The sequence below is a fragment of the Hippocampus zosterae genome, chromosome 18, assembly GCF_025434085.1.
Source record: "Hippocampus zosterae strain Florida chromosome 18, ASM2543408v3, whole genome shotgun sequence".
Lineage (NCBI taxonomy): Eukaryota > Metazoa > Chordata > Actinopteri > Syngnathiformes > Syngnathidae > Hippocampus > Hippocampus zosterae.
Genome location: NC_067468.1, coordinates 16,704,728 through 16,727,132, shown reverse-complemented (window position 1 = coordinate 16,727,132; position 22,405 = coordinate 16,704,728). Strand labels below are relative to the sequence as shown.

General features: G+C 51.3%; 3 protein-coding genes across 5 annotated transcripts; all 3 read left to right on the top strand.

Annotated features, from left to right (window-relative positions):
- The first annotated feature begins 247 nt into the window (after positions 1-247).
- Positions 248-11,462, top strand: sbno1 (strawberry notch homolog 1 (Drosophila)). The gene is made up of 33 exons (XM_052051918.1): positions 248-639; positions 2,214-2,333; positions 2,417-2,515; positions 2,606-2,836; positions 2,905-3,037; positions 3,122-3,222; positions 3,299-3,395; positions 4,085-4,245; positions 4,346-4,479; positions 4,547-4,637; positions 5,038-5,199; positions 5,330-5,465; positions 5,548-5,653; positions 6,033-6,186; positions 6,279-6,461; positions 6,654-6,751; positions 6,837-6,988; positions 7,061-7,270; positions 7,436-7,609; positions 7,691-7,860; positions 7,944-8,075; positions 8,152-8,287; positions 8,366-8,478; positions 8,557-8,628; positions 8,802-8,901; positions 8,989-9,063; positions 9,318-9,464; positions 9,568-9,662; positions 9,921-10,007; positions 10,183-10,320; positions 10,414-10,490; positions 10,654-10,847; positions 11,070-11,462. Exons 2-33 carry the CDS (start codon positions 2,214-2,216, stop codon positions 11,210-11,212), a joined length of 4,221 nt encoding a protein of 1,406 aa, XP_051907878.1. The 5' UTR covers positions 248-639; the 3' UTR covers positions 11,213-11,462.
- A 1,134-nt stretch (positions 11,463-12,596) lies between these two features.
- LOC127591637 (cyclin-dependent kinase 2-associated protein 1) lies at positions 12,597-14,639 on the top strand. Its single transcript, XM_052051917.1, has 4 exons — positions 12,597-12,916; positions 13,600-13,694; positions 13,873-13,999; positions 14,158-14,639. Exons 1-4 carry the CDS (start codon positions 12,850-12,852, stop codon positions 14,223-14,225), a joined length of 357 nt encoding a protein of 118 aa, XP_051907877.1. The 5' UTR covers positions 12,597-12,849; the 3' UTR covers positions 14,226-14,639.
- A 410-nt stretch (positions 14,640-15,049) lies between these two features.
- On the top strand, positions 15,050-22,073 carry LOC127591583 (M-phase phosphoprotein 9). Of its 3 annotated transcripts, XM_052051820.1 has the most exons (23): positions 15,050-15,138; positions 15,808-16,074; positions 16,288-16,438; positions 16,525-16,614; positions 16,740-17,062; positions 17,220-17,422; positions 17,640-17,752; positions 17,977-18,087; positions 18,172-18,386; positions 18,453-18,605; positions 18,924-19,011; positions 19,182-19,355; positions 19,430-19,477; positions 19,731-19,795; positions 19,862-19,963; positions 20,035-20,178; positions 20,324-20,460; positions 20,533-20,667; positions 20,816-20,936; positions 21,003-21,094; positions 21,158-21,318; positions 21,406-21,480; positions 21,576-22,073. In XM_052051820.1, the coding sequence occupies exons 2-23, from the start codon at positions 15,848-15,850 to the stop codon at positions 21,684-21,686; spliced, it is 3,039 nt and encodes a 1,012-aa protein (XP_051907780.1). In that variant the 5' UTR covers positions 15,050-15,138; positions 15,808-15,847; the 3' UTR covers positions 21,687-22,073. The 3 variants fall into 3 exon arrangements, with proteins under 3 accessions (XP_051907780.1, XP_051907779.1, XP_051907778.1); XM_052051819.1 differs by having other exon boundaries at positions 20,035-20,148; positions 21,003-21,318; XM_052051818.1 differs by having other exon boundaries at positions 21,003-21,318.
- Positions 22,074-22,405: the final 332 nt, after the last annotated feature.

Sequence of the window (22,405 nt, the reverse complement as noted above, 5' to 3'; positions counted from 1 at the left end):
AGTCACAATTAAGTAGTATAATTCACTACATGGTTAAAATAAACACATTTAATGAAAATGGAATTTGCATAGGCAATATTAGAATTCCATATCGGGGTCCAACTTCAGAAATTGGTGTTTTCATGTTTCCAGATTTCAAGGGAATTGGAAATTGATAGCTAGATGGATAGATTATTATTTTTCACACTTCGAGTCGGCAGGTGGCGCCAGGCTGCCAAGCGTTCATTGAACTCATACGGGAACAAGAAGAAGACTTCAGAATTGTCCGGGGATCACGTGACGCTTTGCTACTACGTTTGATCGATGCGATGTTTGTCGTTTGCGTCAAAGGCATTAAAGAAGGCCGCGCTTTTCCTTTGTGCCGATGCTCTGTCGTGGGGGTGCGCCGGCTCGAACGACCGCATCGGTGCTGGAGGGCCGACGCCGGGACGAAGCCCTCGACGACGGGAAGAGCGGGGGCCAGAGGCGGCTAAGCGAGGCCTAGTGCACGTCACGTGACCAGCATGCGGCGTAGAGTTTGATTAAAAAAAAGAAGAAGAAGATGGCGTGAGCGCGGCGGCGCGGACAGGACAACAACCGAACGAGCGCTGCGAGGCGCACTTATTGCGGACGTACAGCGCCCCGTCAACCGCCCCTCAAGTAAGGCCACTCTCTTCGGAACTACGTCGGGAAAACAAGAATTTACCGGAAGCTTGGGATTATTGTGTGTGCGCTTTTTCAGAACTACCCGGTGTGCGGTGGCAGCCTTTTTCCATTCAGCGTCGCTAACGTTAGCTTAGCCGCGGCAATGACACAAACAAGCGAGGCAAACCCGCGAACTTGGTCGCGTTTAGGTGTCCCCTGTACGTGCAGTAGTCGGAGGGGTCGCCCGACGTCTTCGCCCTTGGTGCACTCGTGTCTCCGGTACAAGTCGAGTTAGCTAGCTCGCTTTCGGTTGAACCTTTCGAAATCTTACCTCTTCTAATAACTAATCTGAGCTAAACGTGCTTAAAAGGAGGCACGTAAAACAAATAAAATGCTGCCTTCAGGTACCATCGTGTTACGTTCAGCTACGCGGCTGACATTGCGAGTTCGCCGGGGCTGTTTACTAAGTCGTTGGTCCCTTTTCCCCCCACTTGGACCACTGCTTATGCTCCGGCATACCCCGTGACACAAGTAATAATATTGCTCATAAAGAAAGGGGTTTAGGAACTGACATTGCGGTCTCGCCGAGGTTGTTTATTGTCACGAACAATGACAGCGTTTGTTTATTCGGCAAGGCACGGCACGATCAAATTTTCAACTCGTATTTAGCCCCATTTGCGTTCGGGCATCAAAATTACAAATTTGGTTTGCTTTCGTTTCGTATTGCCTAGCCAAGCTAGCCCGAGCTGTGTCACCCTGCCCGAGGGCAGTCGAGCAAAAAAATAAAAATAAAAAATCAGGCAGCAAATAAACAAAATGAGTACTACTACAAGTATTGAGTCGACCCGAACCCCTTTGCGTGTTTATGTGCAAAATAGTGATTTGCAGGGTGCTGTTATGCGTTGTTATCAGCGACGTTGTCCCGAGGAAGCAGGAAGTCGGACGCAGCAAACACGTGTCTGGATTGACCCGACCTTCTCAATTACATCGTCATATTCATAATTTACCGACCCCCCAAAAATAATTTAGCTGGCATTTTGGCAAAGTAGCGATGTCTTTGGTTGTGGTTTCTAAGTTTGTATCTCTCGTCTTTTTATCGCTCCATTTGCATCTTGAGATTGTTTTTAATCTTCATAACACGTTTTTTTTTCATGCAAGAATTACCATAAGGTGCCATTGAGACTTTAAAGTTTCACCCCAAAATTCAGCGATTTACCATGGAACTCATTTTTTGGTGTTATGTGGATGTCCTGCTGTTGGCAATGCATTTTGGTCAAGCATGGTCACATTTTTTTGAATTAACTGCAATCGTACAATGTTCATGCACGTGGGAAGATGCTACAAGATTCCCCAAACATGTTGACTATACGGTTTAAGAAATACAATTTGAATTAAAATTTTTAATGCATTCCCGGCCTTTCCCCCCACTTGTAATATAACTTCACTTTTTTTCTGTGTAAAATTGCAGCATTTAAAAGCTGATTTATTCTTGCAATAGTTGAGCTTTATTCCTCCAGTGTATTTTTGTCTTGCGGTGTTGACAATATATTTCAACGATTTATTTATTTTATTTTTTCTGCATCTTGCAGATGGATCCCGGGCAGGATTTACTTCTCACGGCTCTCAGCGAGAGCGGCATTTGCCCCAACGACATCGGAGTTTTTGACGTCGATTCTCAGGATGTCGCGCAGCCCTCCACAGCTCAGCAAGTAAGATGGGCCCCCCCCTCTTCCCCGCAAAGAGTCCAGTCAACGATTTGGGTGGGCTAATAACCTTCCTGCTTATCTTTCAGTCTATCTCCATCAACGCCCTGGACGTCGGCTTAGGGACAGAGTCCGGGGAAGTCGCTCGAACCGAAACACAGTCTCCAGGCCCCATCGTGACTATCAGGGTAATGAATTATTATATATCAAAAAAATATGATTACATGTGGCGGGCTTTTGCTGTATTAAAAGCGTCGTTTGTTTTTTCTGTCCCGCAGCACCATAAACCTCAGCCCTCGACCACCACGTTTGTCTTAAATCAGCTCAATCAGCTGCCCTCGCTCGGGGCGGCGCCCACCAAGCAGTCGGCCGGCAACCCGGTCAAGCACACCATCACCGTCACCAAGGTGGTCCACGTGGCCAACAGTGCCGTGCGGGGCTCATCCACGGCCACCTCCGCAAGCAACCCCCCCTCAGCATCCGCAGCTGTGCCTTCGAACCACGACCAGGTAAAAATGTGCCATTTTCTCGGCCTTTCTGCCGGCTTCTCTGATGCGCGCTTTGACCTGTTGAACAGATTCAGTTAAAAGACCTCCTCAGGGCGGGAGGGGGGGAGAGTTCGGCCCTGAAGGGCAACAGTCTGGTGGAGCTCATGAAACTCAAGCCGCCGCCGGACATCGCCACGCCGGTTGCTACCGCTACGGGCCCCGGTGAGTTTGGTGTGCAGCCCCGCCCTATGCCAAGGTGACACTACACCCAAACGTTAACATGCCACCCGCGTGTTCCGGCCGCAGGTGAGATGAACAATGGCGTCAAGAAGGAAAACCCGGCCAAAGAAAACATTGGAACCTGGAATCACGACGAGCTCAAAATGCACGCTTTCTCACATTCGCCGGTGGGTGCGAGATGCCGCTCGATCGCGTCTGCTTAAAGCAGACGCACGTCTTTACCACTTGTCCGTCGCTGTGCAGAACGCGCCCGGGATGAGGGAGGAGGACGAGCCCGAGGAGGAGGAAGAGGAGGAGTTGGGTCATGCGGAGACGTACGCGGAGTACATGCCGATGAAGCGTATGTATGGCCAACTGCAGGCTGCTGAATTGGGTTGCGTTGCGTTGTTGTCTCCTAAATACCAAATGGAATGTTAGAGATGAGTTTGACATGCTGCGTGACCGCGATTGTATCTCGAAACCTCTTTCCACGATGGATCTAAATGCCATTAATACATCACTGCCTCCCTCTCAATGAACAAAATTGTGCTGCTCCTTCCGGTGTGTGTGCCATGGCCACCTGGGGGCAGTGTGGTGCATGCGGGTATGTTCACCGCTCTTCAGGTGGATACTCCAAAAGTGCCTGTGACCATCGTTGTCCTGCCTATGCGCGCGACGTAAATAGCTGTTGATTTTTGGGTTGGAGCGACACGACACAGATGCTATTAGTTAGCCACACCCGTTAGCCCACGCTGAAGCCAATTCTTTGATTCATGTTGAATATGCGAAACTTCAACTGGGAGTGCTATTGCACAGCTTGAATCCTCTTTTTGAAAATGAGTATTTGCGCCGTCTGCCGAACTGCCGCTTGTTGTTGTAGCGAATGGAGTTGGCTGCCACCGTCAAAGCAAAAATGATCCAGCGGGTGGCCCGTATCTCGAAAAACTTGTCCGTGCAGTCGGTCGCCTCTTCAGGCAGCCGTCGCGTTAGCATTTAGCATTTTGCTTTGCGCCGGCCCGCCTCTGAAAAGTCGCCCTTTGCGCCACGCAGTAAAAGTTGGCCTGCGCCATCCCGACCCAGTGGTGGAGACCAGCTCCCTGTCGAGCGTGAGCCCGCCTGACGTGTGGTACCGCCTGACCATCCCGGAGGAGGTCATCGACCGCGGCTGCCTGTCGGCTCTGCAGCTGGAAGCCATCACGTACGCCGCCCAGGTGCGTCGAGCGCCTCTCGCTCGTCCTCGCCGACGTCACGTCCCCCCCCCCCCCCCCCCCCCCCCTTCGTCAGGAAGGTGAAAACCTTTTGCCGCCGCAGCAACACGAGACGTTCCTGCCCAGCGGCGACCGAGCGGCCTACTTGATCGGCGACGGTGCCGGCGTGGGGAAGGGCCGCACCATCGCCGGGATCATCTATGAGAATTACCTCTTGGGCAGGAAGAGATCTCTTTGGTAAGCACACCGAAGTCTCTTTGCCATCTGGGCTCCATTTTGTTTCATCTCAATCGCCTGTGTTCAGGTTTAGCGTTTCCAATGACTTGAAGTATGACGCCGAGCGGGATTTGAGGGACATCGGAGCCAAGAACATCCAAGTTCATTCCCTGAACAAGGTACGATTTCATGTGCCATACTTGCTAAGGAGGCCTCGGGGCCAGTCCTGTGTCACGCATCGGAAGGAGTCGCGACCCCACCCCATATCATCCACTGCCCCGATGCCAAGTGCACATTCCGGTTTCACTTTGCTTGCTTCTGCCAAGACACTTTTGCGACGTGTGGCCTCTTTTGATGGCTGCTTCCTACTTTTGGCCGTATACTTTCAGAAATTCCTCTCCGTAGTGACGCTGGAAGAGTTTCTTCCCCACACGAGTTAATTGTTGCGAGTTCTCCATTGCGACCACGCGCTACTCCGCCCATGCATCGCTCCCCTCCACTTCTCCTTATTTGGCAGCGTGATCAGATGGCCGCTTTTGGCGTCAGGACTTGACTCAGCCGCCACGTTTGTTTTTCCAGTTCAAGTATGGCAAGATCTCCTCTAAACACAACGGCAGCGTGAAGAAGGGCGTCATCTTCGCCACCTACTCTTCGCTGATCGGAGAGAGCCAGTCGGGCGGCAAGTACAAGACCAGGTTTGAGCAACTGCTCCACTGGTGCGGCGAGGACTTTGACGGCGTCGTATCCTTCGGTCTTGTTGGAACGCAACGGATCGGCGCTTCCCGCAGTCTGAGCCGTGGTGCATTTTACTTTGGGGAAGTCTTATCGTGTGAGAAAGGTTAAAGTGTTTGCCTTAACCCCGCCTCCTCAGATCATCTACGATGAATGTCACAAAGCTAAAAATGTGTGTCCCATCGGCTCATCCAAACCCACAAAAACGGGGCTGGCGGTGTTGGAGCTTCAGAACAAACTCCCCAAGGCTCGTGTGGTGTACGCCAGTGCGACAGGTGACAAGAATGGAGCGATGACGGGGCCACGACCCCTCGAGGTCCCGCCAAGCATCGAATGCGTGTTCTCTCCTCTCACCAGGTGCCTCGGAACCTCGAAACATGGCCTACATGAACCGCCTGGGCATCTGGGGCCACAAAACACCCTTCAAGGAATTTGGCAACTTCATTCAAGCAGTCGAGCGCAGGTGATTGCAAACGTGTGTACGAAAACGCGGCGCCTGTTGTCATTCCCTCGCCGGCACGGTTCTCCAAATAAGAGGCCCAGCGTGCTTGCTTCAGGCTGGTTGACGCTTTTGGTTCAAGTTGGCTTTAAAACTGAAATAAAAGAGAATGAAAATATTATCCACACGAGAAGGTATCACCAAACCGTATTTTGTTTAACGCAAATCTGCTCGCCGATTACTAGCGCATCATGCAAATTAGCAAAGTTGTTCCAGAACCGAGCCCACCCATAAAAACAAAGACAAAAAAAGAAAAACATGAACCGGTCTTGAGGAAAATCTGCCTGCTCCAGGCCAGTCTTTGCCATCTACTCAAGACTTTTCCCCGGGTTCTCTCATTCAGGGGCGTGGGCGCCATGGAGATCGTCGCCATGGATATGAAGCTGAGGGGAATGTACATCGCGCGGCAGCTGAGTTTCACGGGCGTGACGTTCAAGATCGATGAGGTCCCGCTGACTCAGCGCTACATCCACATGTACAACAAGTCGGTCCGGCTGGTGAGTCCGCCGTCGTCCGCGAGCGTCCTTGAGCGTCGCCTCGCGCGCACCCGTGGCCAAACGATCTGGAAATGCCGCCGCCTCCCTTCCAGTGGGTGAGCGCCCGCGAAAAGTTCCAGCAGGCGGCCAACCTGATGGAGGCCGAGCAGCGTATGAAGAAGTCCATGTGGGGCCAGTTCTGGTCGGCTCACCAGAGGTTCTTCAAGTACCTCTGCATTGCCTCCAAGGTCCGCAGGGTCGTCCAACTGGCCAGGGAGGAGGTCCAGAATGGCAAGGTGAGATCCGAGCGCCTCGACACAAACGAGCCCTTTTCAGCACTCGAGATAGCTTAATTTTTTAAAAAATAAAACACATTTGGTCACAGTCGTTATTCGTGTATTTTATTACTCTGGTTGCTTTGACAGTACGAATAAAAAAACGGGCATCTACCGTATCCAACGGCGAGTCATTTTCCTCCTCCCCGGCAGTGTGTGGTGATTGGCCTGCAGTCCACCGGAGAAGCGAGGACTCTGGAGGCTTTGGAGGAGGGCGGCGGAGAGCTTAACGACTTTGTGTCAACCGCAAAGTAGGAACTCCCTTTGACAAAAAAAAAAGGGGGGGGGGTTGTTGTGTTTCACACAAGAGACGCATTCCCGCCTGTCGTGTTGCAGAGGTGTGCTGCAGTCGCTGGTGGAGAAGCATTTCCCGGCTCCTGACAGACAGAAGCTTTACAGCCTGCTGGGTATCGACCTCTCGGCCAAGAAGACCCCCTCGCCCAACGACTCGACGTCGCAACCCCAGCAGAAGGGAAAGAAAAGAAAAGGTGTGGCAATCCGCAGTGGCCGTCTTGACTTGTGGCCAGAGAAATGAAAAGCGTGCGTTGCGGTTTCTCCAGCGCCGGAAAGCAAGCCCAAACAGCAGAAGAGGCCTCGCAAGCACGGCGGACTCTCGGGCACCAGCTCGGACGAGAGCCAATCGGACGAGTCGGACAAAGACTCGGCCAGGGACCTCGACAGCGACGACAGCTTCAAATCGGTCAGCTCGGCGGACGAGGACGACGACTTCAACCCCTTTCGAGATGAGACCGATGAGGACGACAAGGACGGTGAGAAACCCGACCGCCGCATTTGTGGAAAGCCAACACGCACCCCTGTCGTTGCTCGTGGAGGATAAGTTCCCGTCCCGCCCGCCAGTCGCGCAGCATCCCTTTGACATGCGGGTTCAGGGTGGTCCGTGCCGTGCCGACGTGCCTTTTCTGCCATTTGTTCAGATCCCTGGCTCATCCGAAAGGAGCCCAAGAAGAGCAAAGAGAAAAAGAAGAAGAAAAAGCGAAGGAAGAGCATCGACCCCGACTCCATTCAAAGTGCCTTGTTGGCTTCGGGCCTGGGCTCCACCCGGCCGACGTTCTCCGCCCCCGTCGCCCCTACGCCCGCGCCCGCCGCAGGTACGCGGCAGCCGCCCTCATTAACGCCTTTTTTTCCCAACCGGGAGAACTTTTTTTCCAACGGGCCGCGTGGTTGTGCAGTGAAAGCGGAGCCTGAAGACAGCTGCTTGACCAGCCAGGACGCGGTGGAACACGCTCAGAAGATGAAGCGGGACCTCCTGGAGAAACTGGAGGAGCTGGCCGAGGCGCTGCCGCCCAACACGCTGGACGAGCTCATCGATGAGCTCGGAGGACCCGAAAATGTTGCAGAGGTAGAAAATGTGGACACTTAAAAAAAAACAAAAAAAAAACAGGAATGTTGAAGTCGACCTTCCGCTGTCTCCCCATGGTCAAGATGACCGGTCGCAAAGGCCGCGTGGTCAGCAACGACGACGGCACCATCACGTACGAGTCTCGCTCGGAGCTGGACGTCCCCGTGGAAATCCTCAACCTGACCGAGAAGCAGCGTTTCATGGACGGGGAGAAAGTAAGCGATGACGCTTCGCAAGAGCGGCCCGCCAGCTGGACGCGAGTCTTGACGGCCGCCGCTTTTCTGCCGCCAGCACATCGCCATCATCTCGGAGGCGGCCAGCTCGGGCATCTCGCTGCAGGCCGACCGCCGGGTCAAGAACCAGCGCCGCAGGGTCCACATGACGCTGGAACTGCCGTGGAGCGCCGACCGGGCCATCCAGCAGTTCGGTCGGTGCAGTCGGGAGTCGCCGCCGAGACTTGCGGCTGGCGAGAGGACGTCACTCACGCTTGCCGTGTGACCCGCAGGAAGAACTCACCGGTCCAACCAGGTCACGGCCCCGGAGTACGTCTTCCTCATCTCCGAGCTGGCCGGCGAGCAGAGATTTGCCTCCATCGTGGCCAAAAGATTAGAAAGTCTTGTACGTGAACGCTTCTCGGTGCATTCCAGTTGTTCCGTTTTTCACGTTGGACTGACTGTGGCGGGTTCTCTCCAACAGGGGGCGCTGACGCACGGTGACCGAAGAGCCACGGAGACGCGAGATCTCAGCAGGTTTAACTTTGACAACAAAGTAAGCGCAACATGCCGGCTTTTCATGGAATAGGCTAAATTGCGAAACGACTCGCCGTCTAACTCTTGAACGCTCGCCATTGTTGGTCACACGCCCTCTTAATGTGCGAGTCGGAGGAGATTTTTGTCTTGTGTTTGGGTGACTCGACCGCGCACATTTTGGTCTTGTTGCAGTACGGCCGAAACGCTCTGGAAATCGTGATGAAGTCGATAGTGAAGCTCGACACCCCGCTCGTGTCGCCGCCCTCTGACTTTCAGGGAGATTTCTTCAAAGGTACAAATGTTGAACTGTGATCTAGCCGAGGTGGACTGCAGAGATTTAGTTTGAGGGGGGGCCTGATGGATTGTCGTTGTTGTTTAGACGTTCAAAGGGGCTTGATAGGCGTGGGCCTCATCAATGTGGAGGAGCGATACAACGCGTTGTCCCTGGACAAAGGTGAGCTTCACAACCGGAAAGCATCGGACCCGATTTTCACGACCGCACGGCGTACCGCCTTAAAGGGCGTCGTGTCACTTCCGGGGGCTCACAAGGCGCAGCGTACAATCGGGGGTCCCGTCTGCTTGGGAGGAAATGGAGGACTTTTAGGTGTGCCTTGTGGTCGTGAAAATCGGGTATTTCGGCCTTCCGGCTGCTGTTAGCTTTTTATCACTGTATTTCACGTAATTTACCCCCCCTCCCCTCCCCACTAGACTATAACAACATTGGGAAGTTCCTGAACCGCATCCTGGGCATGGAGGTGCATCAGCAGAACGCCTTGTTTCAGTACTTCTCCGACACGCTGGCGGCCGTCATCCAGGAAGCCAAGCGCAACGGCAGATTCGACATGGGCATTCTCGGTGCGAGGCATCACCCCTGAGCCCCCCCCCCCCCCCCCAATTTGTCGATGTCTGTGAACAATCCAGCTAAAATTATTCCCTTTTTTTTTTTTTTTAAATAAAGATCTCGGTTCCGGTGATGAGAAGGTGAAGAAGGTGGACTGCAAAAAGTTCCTGACCCCGGGCTACACGGCGTCGGGTCACGTCGAGCTCTTCACGGTGGGTTTCTGTCGACGTATTTCGGCTGGGGACTCGTGTACTTCAGGGATCTGTGCTTTGCTTGAGGGCGTCACAAAGGTCAAATCAACAGCAGTTGAGATTTTCAGATTAAACAACCCCCCCAACCCAAGTGAGGCCCCTGCCACTATTTGAGAGGGACAAACTTAGGAACATTGCATGACTATTATTATTTATTTTTGCCACAGATGTAAACAAAGTGAGTGAGGTTGCTTGGAATTTGTGTGTGGGCGGGGGCAGGTGGGCGTGGAACGGGGGATGTCCTGGGAGGAAGCGACGCACGCCTGGGCTGAACAGAACGGACCCGATGATGGTTTCTATGTGCAGGTATGATCAAAAAACGATATATCATAGTACCTTGACTTGCAAGTTTTCTGTTTAGTTTTTTTTAACCAAGTTTCACTCTTATATTGGGAGTACACGGGGGGTTTGCGTCACATCACGTGGTGACAATTCTTCTGGGAGGTAAATGAAACACGGCGCACGCGTTTGACTCTTCCAGTCGCGGAACAACAAGAAGACGGCCATCCTGGTGAAGGAAGTGAACGCAAAGAAGAGGCTCTTCCTGGTCTACCGGCCCAACACGGGCAGGCAGCTCAAGCTGGAGACGTACGCCGACATCAAGAAGAAGTTTAAGAAGGTTCCCCGCAGCTCTTTTCACGCAAGGACTTTTTTTGCGCACAAAGCCGGACAGTCTTTTCATTTTGAGCATTTTCGTGTCGCTCATTGTCAGGTCTTGTCGGAAGACGCCAAGCAACACTGGAACGAGCAGCACACCTCATCGGCCAAGATTTGTTCGCACGCTTTCTGGTACGTTTCCTGTTTGCAATAGGGGAGAAAATGGTTGGTTTTGTTTGCGGGGGGGGGGGGGGGGGGGGCTGAGATATAAACAAACATAGTCCGTTTTATACAGCATGTGGCTTGCACTGCTCAAGTTTGCCTCCAGATGTCAGTGTGCCGTCTACGTCCGCAGGCGGGGCAACTGTAAGAAGGCTTCAGTGGGGCTGCAGTGCGAGATCGGCCTGCGCTGTCGCACGTACTACGTGCTGTGCGGCTCAGTGCTGAGCGTGTGGAACGAGCTGGAGGAGGTGCTCACGCCCGTCAGCGGCACCAACGTCAAGGTGCAGATCGTCCGTCTGCGCACTGAAGACGGCCAGCGGATAGTCGGTGAGCGCTTGCGTCGGCCATCGCTTCTGATCATCCCGAAACCAATGAAAGTTGGGGCATTCCATCCAATATTGGACACGTACGCCGTTGATAGTTGGGTCACATTGACGTCCTCCTGATTTTCATTGCCGGAAAAACCTTGGAATCGCTTCGGAACTGGTGATGATGAATGACTACGTCGTCAAACTTTTAAATGGCCTCCCCCCCTCTTCCCCCACGTAGGACTGATCATTCCGGCCAACTGCGTGTCGCCGCTAATACACAAGCTGTCCACTTCGGACCAGTTCCAGCAGCTGGCTGTGCTGGAGCAGCACAAGAGGCAGCAGCTTCACCCCCAAAGTCTGAGCCACGCGCCCAACACATAGTGGCGCCAACGCAGACTGCTGTACATACAAAAGAACTGTTTCAGGGTTGTTGTTGTTGTTTTGTTTTTTATTATTATTCTCTTTTAATTTGGAAGACTTGCCATCACCCCTTCATCCGACGGGGGTGATGTTTTTTTGTCCTCTGACATTCAGAGTGGAAGATTCACGACGACCCACCCTCCCCCCTTCCCGGCAACACTTGAAACTAACCGCTACGTTACAATCCAATAATAAACCCTTCAGACTTTCACTTTGATCCTTGTTTCATTTCCCGCGATTCTCTCGAGGGATTGTTCGCTTGATACTTGATAGTGCTCGAGGTTTTGGCCTGCTAGGGGAAATTTTTGGACTGACCAGAAATCAAGTGTCATTTTTCGGGGTGAACTTAATTTGACCTTTTAAATGCTCATCTCCAACTTAGTTTGCAATACCTTTGACACAATCTGAACCACTTCTTGCGTTTTACCGTTTGGCACCATTGCATAGAGATTGGAAAGACGTAGGTCTTACATTTTCACTGCTGTTTTAAATGTCGTCGTCCATCTTCAGGTCAATACGGCAAATTGTGCAAAAAGTCCCAGCACATGAAACGGGTGCACATTCAGACGTGAAAATGAGGTCAAATTAAATTCACTTGCAAACCATTTGGTCAGAATGTTCTTTTCTCCCACCACTGTCTGCTAGCAGGGAAATAAATCAAGTTCTTGGTTATTAATACTAATTTAATAAGTAAAATGAAATGTTCTAGAGTCAAAATTTGATCCATTTTTTTGGGCATCCACTAAAAATGTCTGTGATCCTAATTTAAGGTTTTATCATCTACCGAAAGAAAACATTTTGGCATTACTAATAAAATACTTAATAGCAAGTGGCACTCACTGTTTTACTGTAGTCAAAATTGGGTCACCTATACGACCGTGACATGTTCTAAAAATGTTCGCACTATGTCAAGTGTAGTTCAATATTTACTGCATGGGCTACGAAAAATACGTTGTACTTCCACTGCTAAAAAAATGTTAATTTCATCATAAATGCTAAATTGGATTAGGTGTAATTCACTTTGTTGACCTGGAGTCAAATAGGGCACAGGCGTTTAGTGTAAAGTGTGTGTTTCATGATAATAAATGATAAATGTTAATTCGATTAATTCATTAATAATTTTATTAGTGTCAAAATTGGGTCAAACCATTTGTATACGAGCCAGAGGTGGACATCAATATAATTATCTCACCCCAAAAGTGATTAGTCAGAAATGTATTCATCTACTCGATTAGATTATGAAAACAAAAAAATAAATCATATGAAACAATATTAAGAGGGGGCAAACAAAGCCAACTCGAAAGTGACGTCAAAAATACTTGAAATTGCTTCTTAAGTCGCCTAAAGTGACCCAAAAGCGCGGCTCAACTTTGCTCTAAAATGCGCTTCGGATTCCGGTCAAACGTGCCGCTTTTGCCCGACAAAAGTGTGCCTTTTCGGGGCTTTTCTTTCGCCGGGGCTCGGAGCTCGCCTCGTCGGCTGGCTGGGTGTCAACATCCAGTGACGGCCATGTTTGCCGGCGCCGCCGTAAACAACAAAAAAAGTGGGAGACAGACGCCTCGCTGAATGTCGGGTCATTTGGATTTCTTTCATTTACAATGTCTCTGGGAATGTCTTACAAGCCCAATGCCCACCAGCACACTCCGGGAACTTCAGGGAACCAGGGTGAGCACAAAACGTCCAAGTGGGTCCCGGCATGTAGCGGTTAAATCGTCGCTTAAATTCGGGGGTTCTCGGAGAATACCTGAAGAGAAAGCCCCGTGTGTGTGCGTGGAGTTTTTTTTTTTTTGTCCGGTTACATATGTCGGGTCACATCCTGGGAGCTAGGCTAATTCGTAGCCGCCATTATTACGAATGTCGAGAACGATGAGGGAGAAATAAACTCGACGGACGCTGACTCGACCGGGACAAAGGCGGCGGCGGTGACTCGCGCGACGTTCACCGGCGTCCGGGGTCGCGCTCCCGGCCCGGGTGGGCGCCGTTTAGGCGGCGACCGTTAAAATGTAGCGGTCGTGTCTCGTCGAGGAAGCCTCGCTCCGCTTCCTCCTTCCATGATGCTCCCCGGCTGCGAGCTGCTTGATTGATCCTCGCCGACGTGAGGCGCCTCTTTGCGGACATCTGCTGGCCGAGTTCCGCTACTGCAACCTTATACAGTGGTGCAGTACTTGCAACTACACTCCCCCAAAATCCTTTGCTCGCCAAGTACTGTTCCACGTTATTAACCAACATTAAAGTACAGTAACTTACTCTGAATTTATTCTTAGACGGAAAAAAAATTCTGCGCTAAAACGGTGACTGTTATTAACATGAAAAAGTTTTAAATATATGCATCTAATTATTTTCAACAGTTGGCAGCCTCCAGTCAGCAGCCAACCTGGGCCCGTTGCAGTCATACAGGCCTCTGCTGAGCGACTATGGACCACCTTCTCTGGGATTCTCACAGGTTACACCAACACACAACCTCTTTCTTCCTAATTTCCCCAAATTCGTTGGATAGGTGTGGCAAAACATACCGCGCTCCAGATCTAACCTGAAAGTGAATTTTCCTACTTGAATTATGTTGGCATTCTTAATCATGTCCACTTTTCTCATTTCACATTTTTCTCGATTGACTTCTGCAGGGCTTGACTGGCAGCCAAGTGCCTCAAAACAAATATGCCGAGCTGCTGGCCATTATTGAGGAGCTGGGCAAGGAGATCCGACCCACGTACGCTGGCAGTAAGAGCGCCATGGAGAGGCTCAAAAGAGGTATTTTTTTGTTTTCTTAATTGTTGACTCAGTAGTTAACTAAAAGTCCACTAGAAATCTCGATGTAGCGATGAAAGTGAAGTGTGTCTGAATTCATACAAGCGGGTGTCGTGACGTTACGATGTCATTGGTTTTCTCCTCTTTGTTCTTGTTGGCAGGCATCATCCACGCCCGCGGCCTGGTGCGCGAGTGCTTGGCTGAGACGGAGAGGAACGCCAGGTCCTAGCGACAATCACACATTCCGTGCAAGGAGACTTCACAATGCGTGTCTTGAAACAAATGAAAATGAAAAAAAAAACAAACAATCATCCAAAATTGAACTTGCATGTGATTTCCCAAGAGGAGGGAGACATCCTGTCTCCATCTTGTACTAATGAGTCAAACTCTCAGCTTGTTTCCCCGTACCCACTTTTGGGGAACTTAAGTTTCCTGTTTTTTTTTTTCCGATATAATTTTTGCATGCAAAAAGGATAAAAGTGTAGACACCACATGTCTTGTACAGAGGTTAGACTTCTTTTTGATATGAGTGAGTGCGTGTCAATTCATTCGTGTTCAGGTTGCTTTTGTTATCAAAATGAAAATGCTGTTACTTGCATCTTTGTATGTATTTATTACACCGTGTAATAAATTGTATTTTCAATATAGTTGTCCTGGTCACTCCTTCTCTTTTGCTTTCTGAGCCAGAACGCTACAGAATGAAACTGGGATGTTTGGTGAGGGAAAAGGAGTTTCAATAAACCCAAAATGTTTTATGTTGTCTTGAGAGGGAAGAAATTTCACCTGTTGCTGTATGTTACACATGCAGCACATTTGACAATAAAGTTGTATCCAATCCAATCCAACATGCATGTTTTCAGAAAGGGAGGAAGCCAAATCCATAAAGTAAGACCCTAACCGAAATTCGACCACCAAAACTCAAAATGAGACGGAAATGAAAATCTTAACAGTTACACTTTGCTGCCTAAATTCAATTGTCGATTTCCTCTCCCCTAACAGCCAATGCAAAAACCAGTCGACACAGTCCACCAATCACATACCAAGATTTAATGACGCACGGTTACGTCAGTTTCAGCAGCCAATGAGCGCCTGCCTAGCATCTCCCTGACAAATATGGATGACAGGACAACGCGAGTAAACGGGTAAGGTGAACTCATGTGGTGGGTACTATATCGACCCTTCTAATTGAGTAACTAATAATCTTGCTCACGGCGTTACGGTTCCTTCAAATGCATTTCAACCAATCTTATTAATCAGCTAGCGTAACCCGCCAGTGTGGCCTGAAGAGAGACTAGTCAGCTATCCCTTAGCACGCTAGCGTAGCCCGCCGCGCTCAAGTCAACCACAACAAGCTCGCGACGTCATCCGACGTTGGGCGCCGAAACTGGCGCGCGGCGTCTCGGGGTGACGTCTGCGCCGTCTACAGCTGGCGAGATAATAATAATAATAATAATAATAAATTTTATTTATAAGAGATGGGGCTTTTCCGCTGTCACCGGCTCACCCAAGCTCATACACCAGTTGCAAGAGCTATGGTCACTAAAGCACTAAGCATCCCATTAATAATGGTCAAAGGTTTGAGTCAACAAAGAAAATACAGCTTCCAAAGGTGTATTGGACAAGTACCAAAGGAAGCAGAAAAGTAGTTTCAAGGATAGGAAGAAAGGATCTAAGGTAAAACGCACGTCCAAGGGAATGAACGAAATAAGAATTAAAAACAACATGGAAAATCCTTCATAACGGCTTGATGATTTGTTTTGCGTGACAGCGTGACGCACGCATCCATTTTGTATTCCCCCCTTGTTTTGCAGCTGTCAGAGTTCCGCCCACCTCTGCACGGGCCCTTAAAACATGTCCACAGATGACAGCGTCTCTGAGGACGTGTCTAGCTCGGGGCCCCACAGTCTCTGCCGGGCCGGCGGCGGCGGCAAGGAGAGCGAGGCGTCTCCGCTGTCCTCCGAGGCTACCACAGCATCTGGGCTGGGGGTTTCTGAGGGCAGGCGTTCAGACTCCCAGACCACAGGGGGCACTGTGGCCAACCGGACCGTCAAGGGCACTCCGGCGTGCAATAAAATCAGGTGCGGCGTTTGGCCTCTTTGGCGGCTTTTCTGTGTCATTTGGTAAACCCATTGATGACGAACAGACTCACAAAAGCGTCCCAAAACCTATGCCTGAAAAGACACGTGAAGTCAGCCATTTTGTCCGTTTCCCTTCGGGGCCTGAATTTTCCAAAACAAGCCGACCCCGGTCAGATGTCGGAGTGCAGAAGCAAAATATCTGGCACGTTTCAGGGGTCTTTGTCTGAGTCCCGAGGATGACGCGTTCGCTCCGGGCAAGAACCTCCCGTTCATCAACCCGAGCTCCCTGGAGACCCTTCGAGCCCTGGTGGAGGAGATTCGCAGCAGCGGCGAGACGGACCCGCAGCTGTGGAAGGACTGCGAGGTGCGACAGCGCCAGCCCGCTTATCCCTCCATTAAAACCAACATCTGGTCGAGCGCAGCGGTTAACCCCCCCCCTGTTGACCTCAGGGCCGATGGCTGCATCTGTTTCAGCTGGTGGAGAAGCAATATCAGGAGCAAATCCTTGCTCAGCAAGAACAGTACCAGTGCCAAATCCAGGTACCCCTTCACCTAGACCCCCCCGGCGGCATTTACGCGACCAAGATTGGTGTCACATTTGCGACATGAATGGAAATTTGCCCTCATTCAAATGTATTGCCATTCATTCAACTTTGGTTTTCTAGTTGATTCAAGACGAGATCAAGGCGCTGGTGACCGGCGACTGCGCCTTGACCACTCGCGCGCCCAGCGACAGTGACAGCCTGGCCACCCCCGCCGCCCCCTCGCCGTTCGGCTCCCCCTCGCCGCCTCGCAGGCCCGACGGCGCCGACGAGCGGGCCGCCACGGGGCTCAGCAGCGGCTACGGCACGCTGTCCGCCTGGGAGTCGGCAGAGACGCAAGAGCCCCGCTGGTCCCGAGATGCCCGTACCGCTCCGGCGGCGCGGGACCGCGCCGAGTCTCGGGACGAGGCGGAGCCGTCGGCAGCCGGTCAGCGCAAAACCTCGGGGTGAGCAAAACCATGATTTAAAAAAAAAATAGTCATGCCTTTGACTTTTGCGCTTTCTGTGTGTGTGTATCTTAACTGCTTGTTGTAATATGTCCTTGAGTGATTAGAAAGGTGGCCACAAATTAAAATGTCTTATTTCTTCTTCTTTTGTGTCCAGTCAGGGTCTGACCTCCTGGGCTTTGAGGCAGAAATTGCGAGGCAAGAAGATCAAGACGGGAGCCTCCCAAATTCCCGAGTACGAGGAGCTGCCGCGCAGCCCGGGGCAGTCAGGTCCCGCCGACTCCCGCCGCCCGGCCGCCTCTTCGCCCTCGGCCTCTTTTGGGATGCGGAGGAGCGACAGCCTTTTGTCTGAGGCCTCAGGTGACGTGTCGTGGCGATCTGGGCTTCGCCTACTTTTCCAAGGAACCGCGCAGACACCAAATCGAGTTAAAAGTAAAATTGAATGACGGAAGACTCACATTTTTTTTATCAGGCGGATCTAATCAAATACAGCCTCGTTGTCATAATATTACGCCTTTTATTGTGAAAAAAAGGGATATTTTCAAAATGGCCGTCACTGTGGCCCCGTTCCTCTCAGGGCTGACCTACTGGCGTCTGAACGAGTGCGACCTCTATCACCGTCTGCCCGATGCCCTCGACGCCGACGGCAGCGGCGCCGCTTTCTTCCTGCAGGAAGCTCCCGCCCATCAGGTGACCCCAGCCTTCCGCCTTTCCATCCGGAAGGCTCTTTGAGCCAATCGGAACCCGAAGAAAGTCGAAACTAATTTCAAGGCACTGTATGTAAATTGGGTCAAAACATCCAAAATAACAATGTTAAAAAAAAAAAGTTATAATACGACTGGAAAAAGTCCAAATGTCCTTTGTTCCAAGTCCGAAAGCATAACGACAAAGAAATAAATGGTGCTCTCATGCAGGCCGAGGACCTTGGTGTTTCTCTGCGAGAGCTCTACCATCACAAACGCAGGGCGGACGTCAAACGTGGCGCGTGGGAACGCTCCGGGACTTCCACTCCGTTATCTCTGCGGGTCGGTCGCACAAAACCGCTCGTCTCCGTTTTTCCGACTTTTCGGCCGTTGCTCTTTCACTTTGGAATTCCACTTTTGCCGCAGCCGCCGCTCGCGGAGGCATCGCGGCCCACCTCGCCGGCGCCTCTCAGCCTCGGCGGCGTCTCCGACGCATCGCAGGAAGTCCCGTCGTCCGTCCCGTCGTCCGTCCCGCGGACGAGGACTGGCGAGGAGAAGGACGAGGAAGAGGTCACGCGTGCCCGCGGTTCCACTCTGAGGCCCGCTTCCGCTTCCCTCGAAGATCCCGTCATCCTCTCTCTGTGAGTACCAACTGGAGCCCCCGACCCCCATTCCCGCCTTCCCATATCACATCTGCTCCTGTCCAGGCTACGACAGAACTTGCGAGAGAAGCACTCGCGACACGTGGCCGACCTGAAGGCGTATTATGAGTACGAAATTCAAGTCCTGCGAGACAAGTTGCAGCTCCAAGATCCCCCCCCCGCAGACCTGGAGAGGAGCAACCGGATGCTCTCAGACAGGTCTGAATGCTTCTCCCCAAAAGCCCCATGAAATTGAGTCGCCGTGTCTATTGTGAGGACACCCTCCAGGAAGTCTGGAGAAGTCACGTGTGAAAAATGAAAAAAAATCGGAATAAAAAATAAAATGATGTGGAAAAACAATTGTAATTAGCACCTCCACCGTATCTAAATTGCACTTAATTGAACGGCGCACATTTATTTTGTCAATGCAAACACTTGTTTTTCTTCTTCCTACCCACAATCTTGCTGCCGTAGACTGTAAATTGACAAACTGGATTCTGCCTAACGTTTGAATGGTTCTATTTTTACGCTTTGCAGGTGTCGGCATCTGGACAAAGCTCTGGCCGAAGCGGGGAGACGCATCGAGCGGCTGGAGGAAAGCAACGCCGCGCTGGAGAAACGGCTGGTAATCGCCTCGGCAGCATTCGGACGGCTTATTTTGCGGCGAGAAAACCTCAAAAAAGAACCGGCCGCCCTTTTGGCGAGATGCGACGCGACGGCCATTAGCGTATCCGCGCAGCGAAGGCGAACGAAAGCAGGAATTTGTCTGACCGCCTCTCGGAATCCCGCGCGCAGGCCGAGTGGCCCGAGCGCTACGCGGTGGCGGGCGCCACCGTCAAGTCGCTGCGTCGGCGTCTGGAGGACGGCAAGCGCTCGGCCAAGGAGAAGGCGGCGGCCGTGGCCGAGGCGCGACGGCAGATTGACGACAGCGAGGCCGGGAGGGAACAGGAGCTCCGGGCCAAGAAAGAGGCGAGGACCCTTCGCCGATGTCTGGGGATAAAGTTTTTTTTTTTTTTAAATGGTTTGTCTTTCCGCCCTTGCAGCTTCTTGCGCAATACAACCGCTTGCTGAAGGAAAACGACAGACTAAAGGTAAGCCACGCAGAAAGGTGACAAACATTTGTGACGGAAACCGATCGAAAAATGTATTGAGAGTTTTTGATGCTAGCGGCAGACGACAAGACAAGATGCTGTGGTCCTTTATCAGGTCTTTAGTTTTTCACAGATATCACGTTACTTCAGTCCACGTTATGAAAGATACAAATGAAATCGTGATTTAAAAAAAAAAATTTATTCACCGTGGTGACTGCCGATCTTTGTTTTTTTTTTTGTTTTTTTTTGACAGAGCAACTTGCTGTCAACGGAGGACAAACTTGACCAAGCCAACGATTCCATTTCAGACTTAAAAAGGTGATTGTTCATTCTGGCTGAAATACATATTTTTTTTTTTTTTTTAATGGTGTCATCTCCATTCAGAACCGTTTCGAAGCTGGAGTCTCAAGTGCGGCAGTTGGAGCATGAGCACCGGGCCGGGGCGCGCCGCACTCCCTGCGCCGCCCCCCAGCCGTCCGCAGCCGGGTGAGCGTAGCCGCCTCCGCCTTTCCTCGTGGAGGAACTGCCGGCGTTGACGTCTTTGACGTATCTCGCAGTCTCTTCCGCCATCCCGACCTCCTGCGCTCACCCGGCAGTGGCAACGCAGAGCCGGACGTCGCCTGCCGCCGGTCACCCCGTCCGGAGGTCCAACGGCCGGCGGCCGCTGCAAAGTCTGCCTTCCCCTCCGAAACTTTGATGAGGCGAGTGCACTCCCGATTTGTATCATCATGTTTGCTAATAGCGGACTAGCCTAGCGTCCCTGTAACTTGCAATTAGCATTGACGAGGTTAGCCTCCTTCATTCAAATGTAACTCCGGACTCATTTGCATTGCGGTTCCTCTGCAGATGCACGGCCCCCCGAGACCCCGACCAAACGCCGTCCACGTCCAGAGCGCGGGAGGAGGGCGCCGGGATCTTGACGCCCATCATGAGGGCGCTGATCGAGATGGAGGAGACGCGCGCCACCGAGACCAGAGCCCCCTGTAAAGAAGCTTTACATGTTAGCCAACGGCCCGCCTTTTTCAATCAGCAATCCCGCATACGCTTGCCCGCAGGGCCCGCCAATCACACAACGTCACTTGGCGGCAGCGGAGGTCCGCTAAGAAGTCAGAGGAGTTTGTCTCCGGACGGCCATCGCTCGTCCTCGCTGCCTCCGCCAGGACTACGGAGCGCCGTCGCGACCACGCCCGGTACTGACTGATTTTATTTTGTCGATTATCTCGATGTATCGTATGTACTATTTCTAGTGGGCGGAGTTATTTCTATCGGACGCATGCCTCCGAATTTCATCGTTATTTTTCTCGGCCTTTTGTGAATTTCTTCTGTGTTCCCCGTCAGCCAAGAGAGAGACCTTACTTGCACCATTGCCAGCCAAGGGCAGCCCCAAGCGCTGCCCCACCGAGAACTACTCCACCGCCTTTGGTCACATGATGCCACGGGAGGAGCATCTCAGCAACAGGTCACTTCTCTCTCTCTCTCTCTCATCTATATAAACGAAAGCATGATTGCCGATTTCATCTCGCAGGTGTGATGCACATGCCGACCACACGAGGCGCCACTCGTTCCACAGCGGCAGTCCCAGGAAGAAACTGCACTTTGGATCAGCTGACCGTCATGGTACGAAAGTGGATCAAAATGGTAAAATAGACTTGACGGGACTACGGTTTTCGCCGCGTGCAGCTGCTGCTGTGGTGTCAGAGCCCCCCGTCCGTGGTGATGCGCAGCTGCCGTGTGAAGACGGAAGAGGATACCCGGAAGGAAGCCCGGCCTCTGACAACAAAGCTCTGTCCTTGGCGGAGGCCGAAAGGCTTTTTGATGAGCTCACACAGGAGAAACTTGAGGCCGGTTGACCACATCGGCCGCCACTGTCCGTTTGTCTTTGTGTGTGTGTGTGTGTGTCTTATCTGCTTTGTGTGTGCATGGTGCAGATCGAGGCGTCTCTAAGCCGCATGCCGCCGCCGTCGTCGGGCGGACGAGTGAGCAGGAAGACCAGGCTGGACCAGGTGAGCGACACTCAGATGTTACATCGGTTGCACGAGCTTCTGGGCGGAGGTAATGTGTGTGCGTGTGCGTGTGTGTGTGCGCGCGTGTGTCTCAGGTGGCCTTAGAGGAGCGTCTGGAGCGTCTCAACCGAGACCTTGGGTCAATCCGCATGACGCTCAAGAGGTTCCATGTACTGCGCTCCTCTGCCAGCCTAGCAGCATGCTAATGTTAGCATCTTTTTAACCTATCACTCAGGGATACTTTTTATACGTCTTTTCTGGAAGTCTATATTTTTAGTACCACGCAGATTTTGTTTTTTTAAAGGACGTGTATATAAATATATATATTTCTGATCAAGGCTGTTTCACACAGTCGCAATAATTTCGTCATGCTCTTGTTTACATCATTTACATTGAATGAAATACTTTTGTGTTACTTGACATTCCGACTTTTTTTTTTATTATCCCCAAACACGTGATTATTTTTGTTAGTTTTATAGCAGAGCCAGCACAATCATCTCTACACTCAGCCTTTTTTATGCCTATCCAAATTGTCCTTGGCAACTATTAATTAATATGAGCCTCATTGCACAATAAATTCTGTTTATTTTCTATTCAAAGTGTCTTCCTCCACTTCAGAGTGACTCTCGTGTCATGACATGGCAAATCTATGCAACTGAGAAAGGGGAAATGCATAGAAATTTTCCATGCACACCCCAAAAAATCGAGATACGGCGATTGCAAGATCATGGACAAATCAGCAAAACAATGTGTGATCCAGTCGAATCGAACATCAAAAAGACGCATAATGTTGATGGCCATTGAAATGCATTGAAGGGAGAAAAAAATCTAAAAAAAACTAACAACCATTTAGTGCGTTTTCCTCAAGGAAAAAAAATCTGGCGTAAAATGGGGGCAAAATCCCGAAGAAAAGAAAACAACCGTG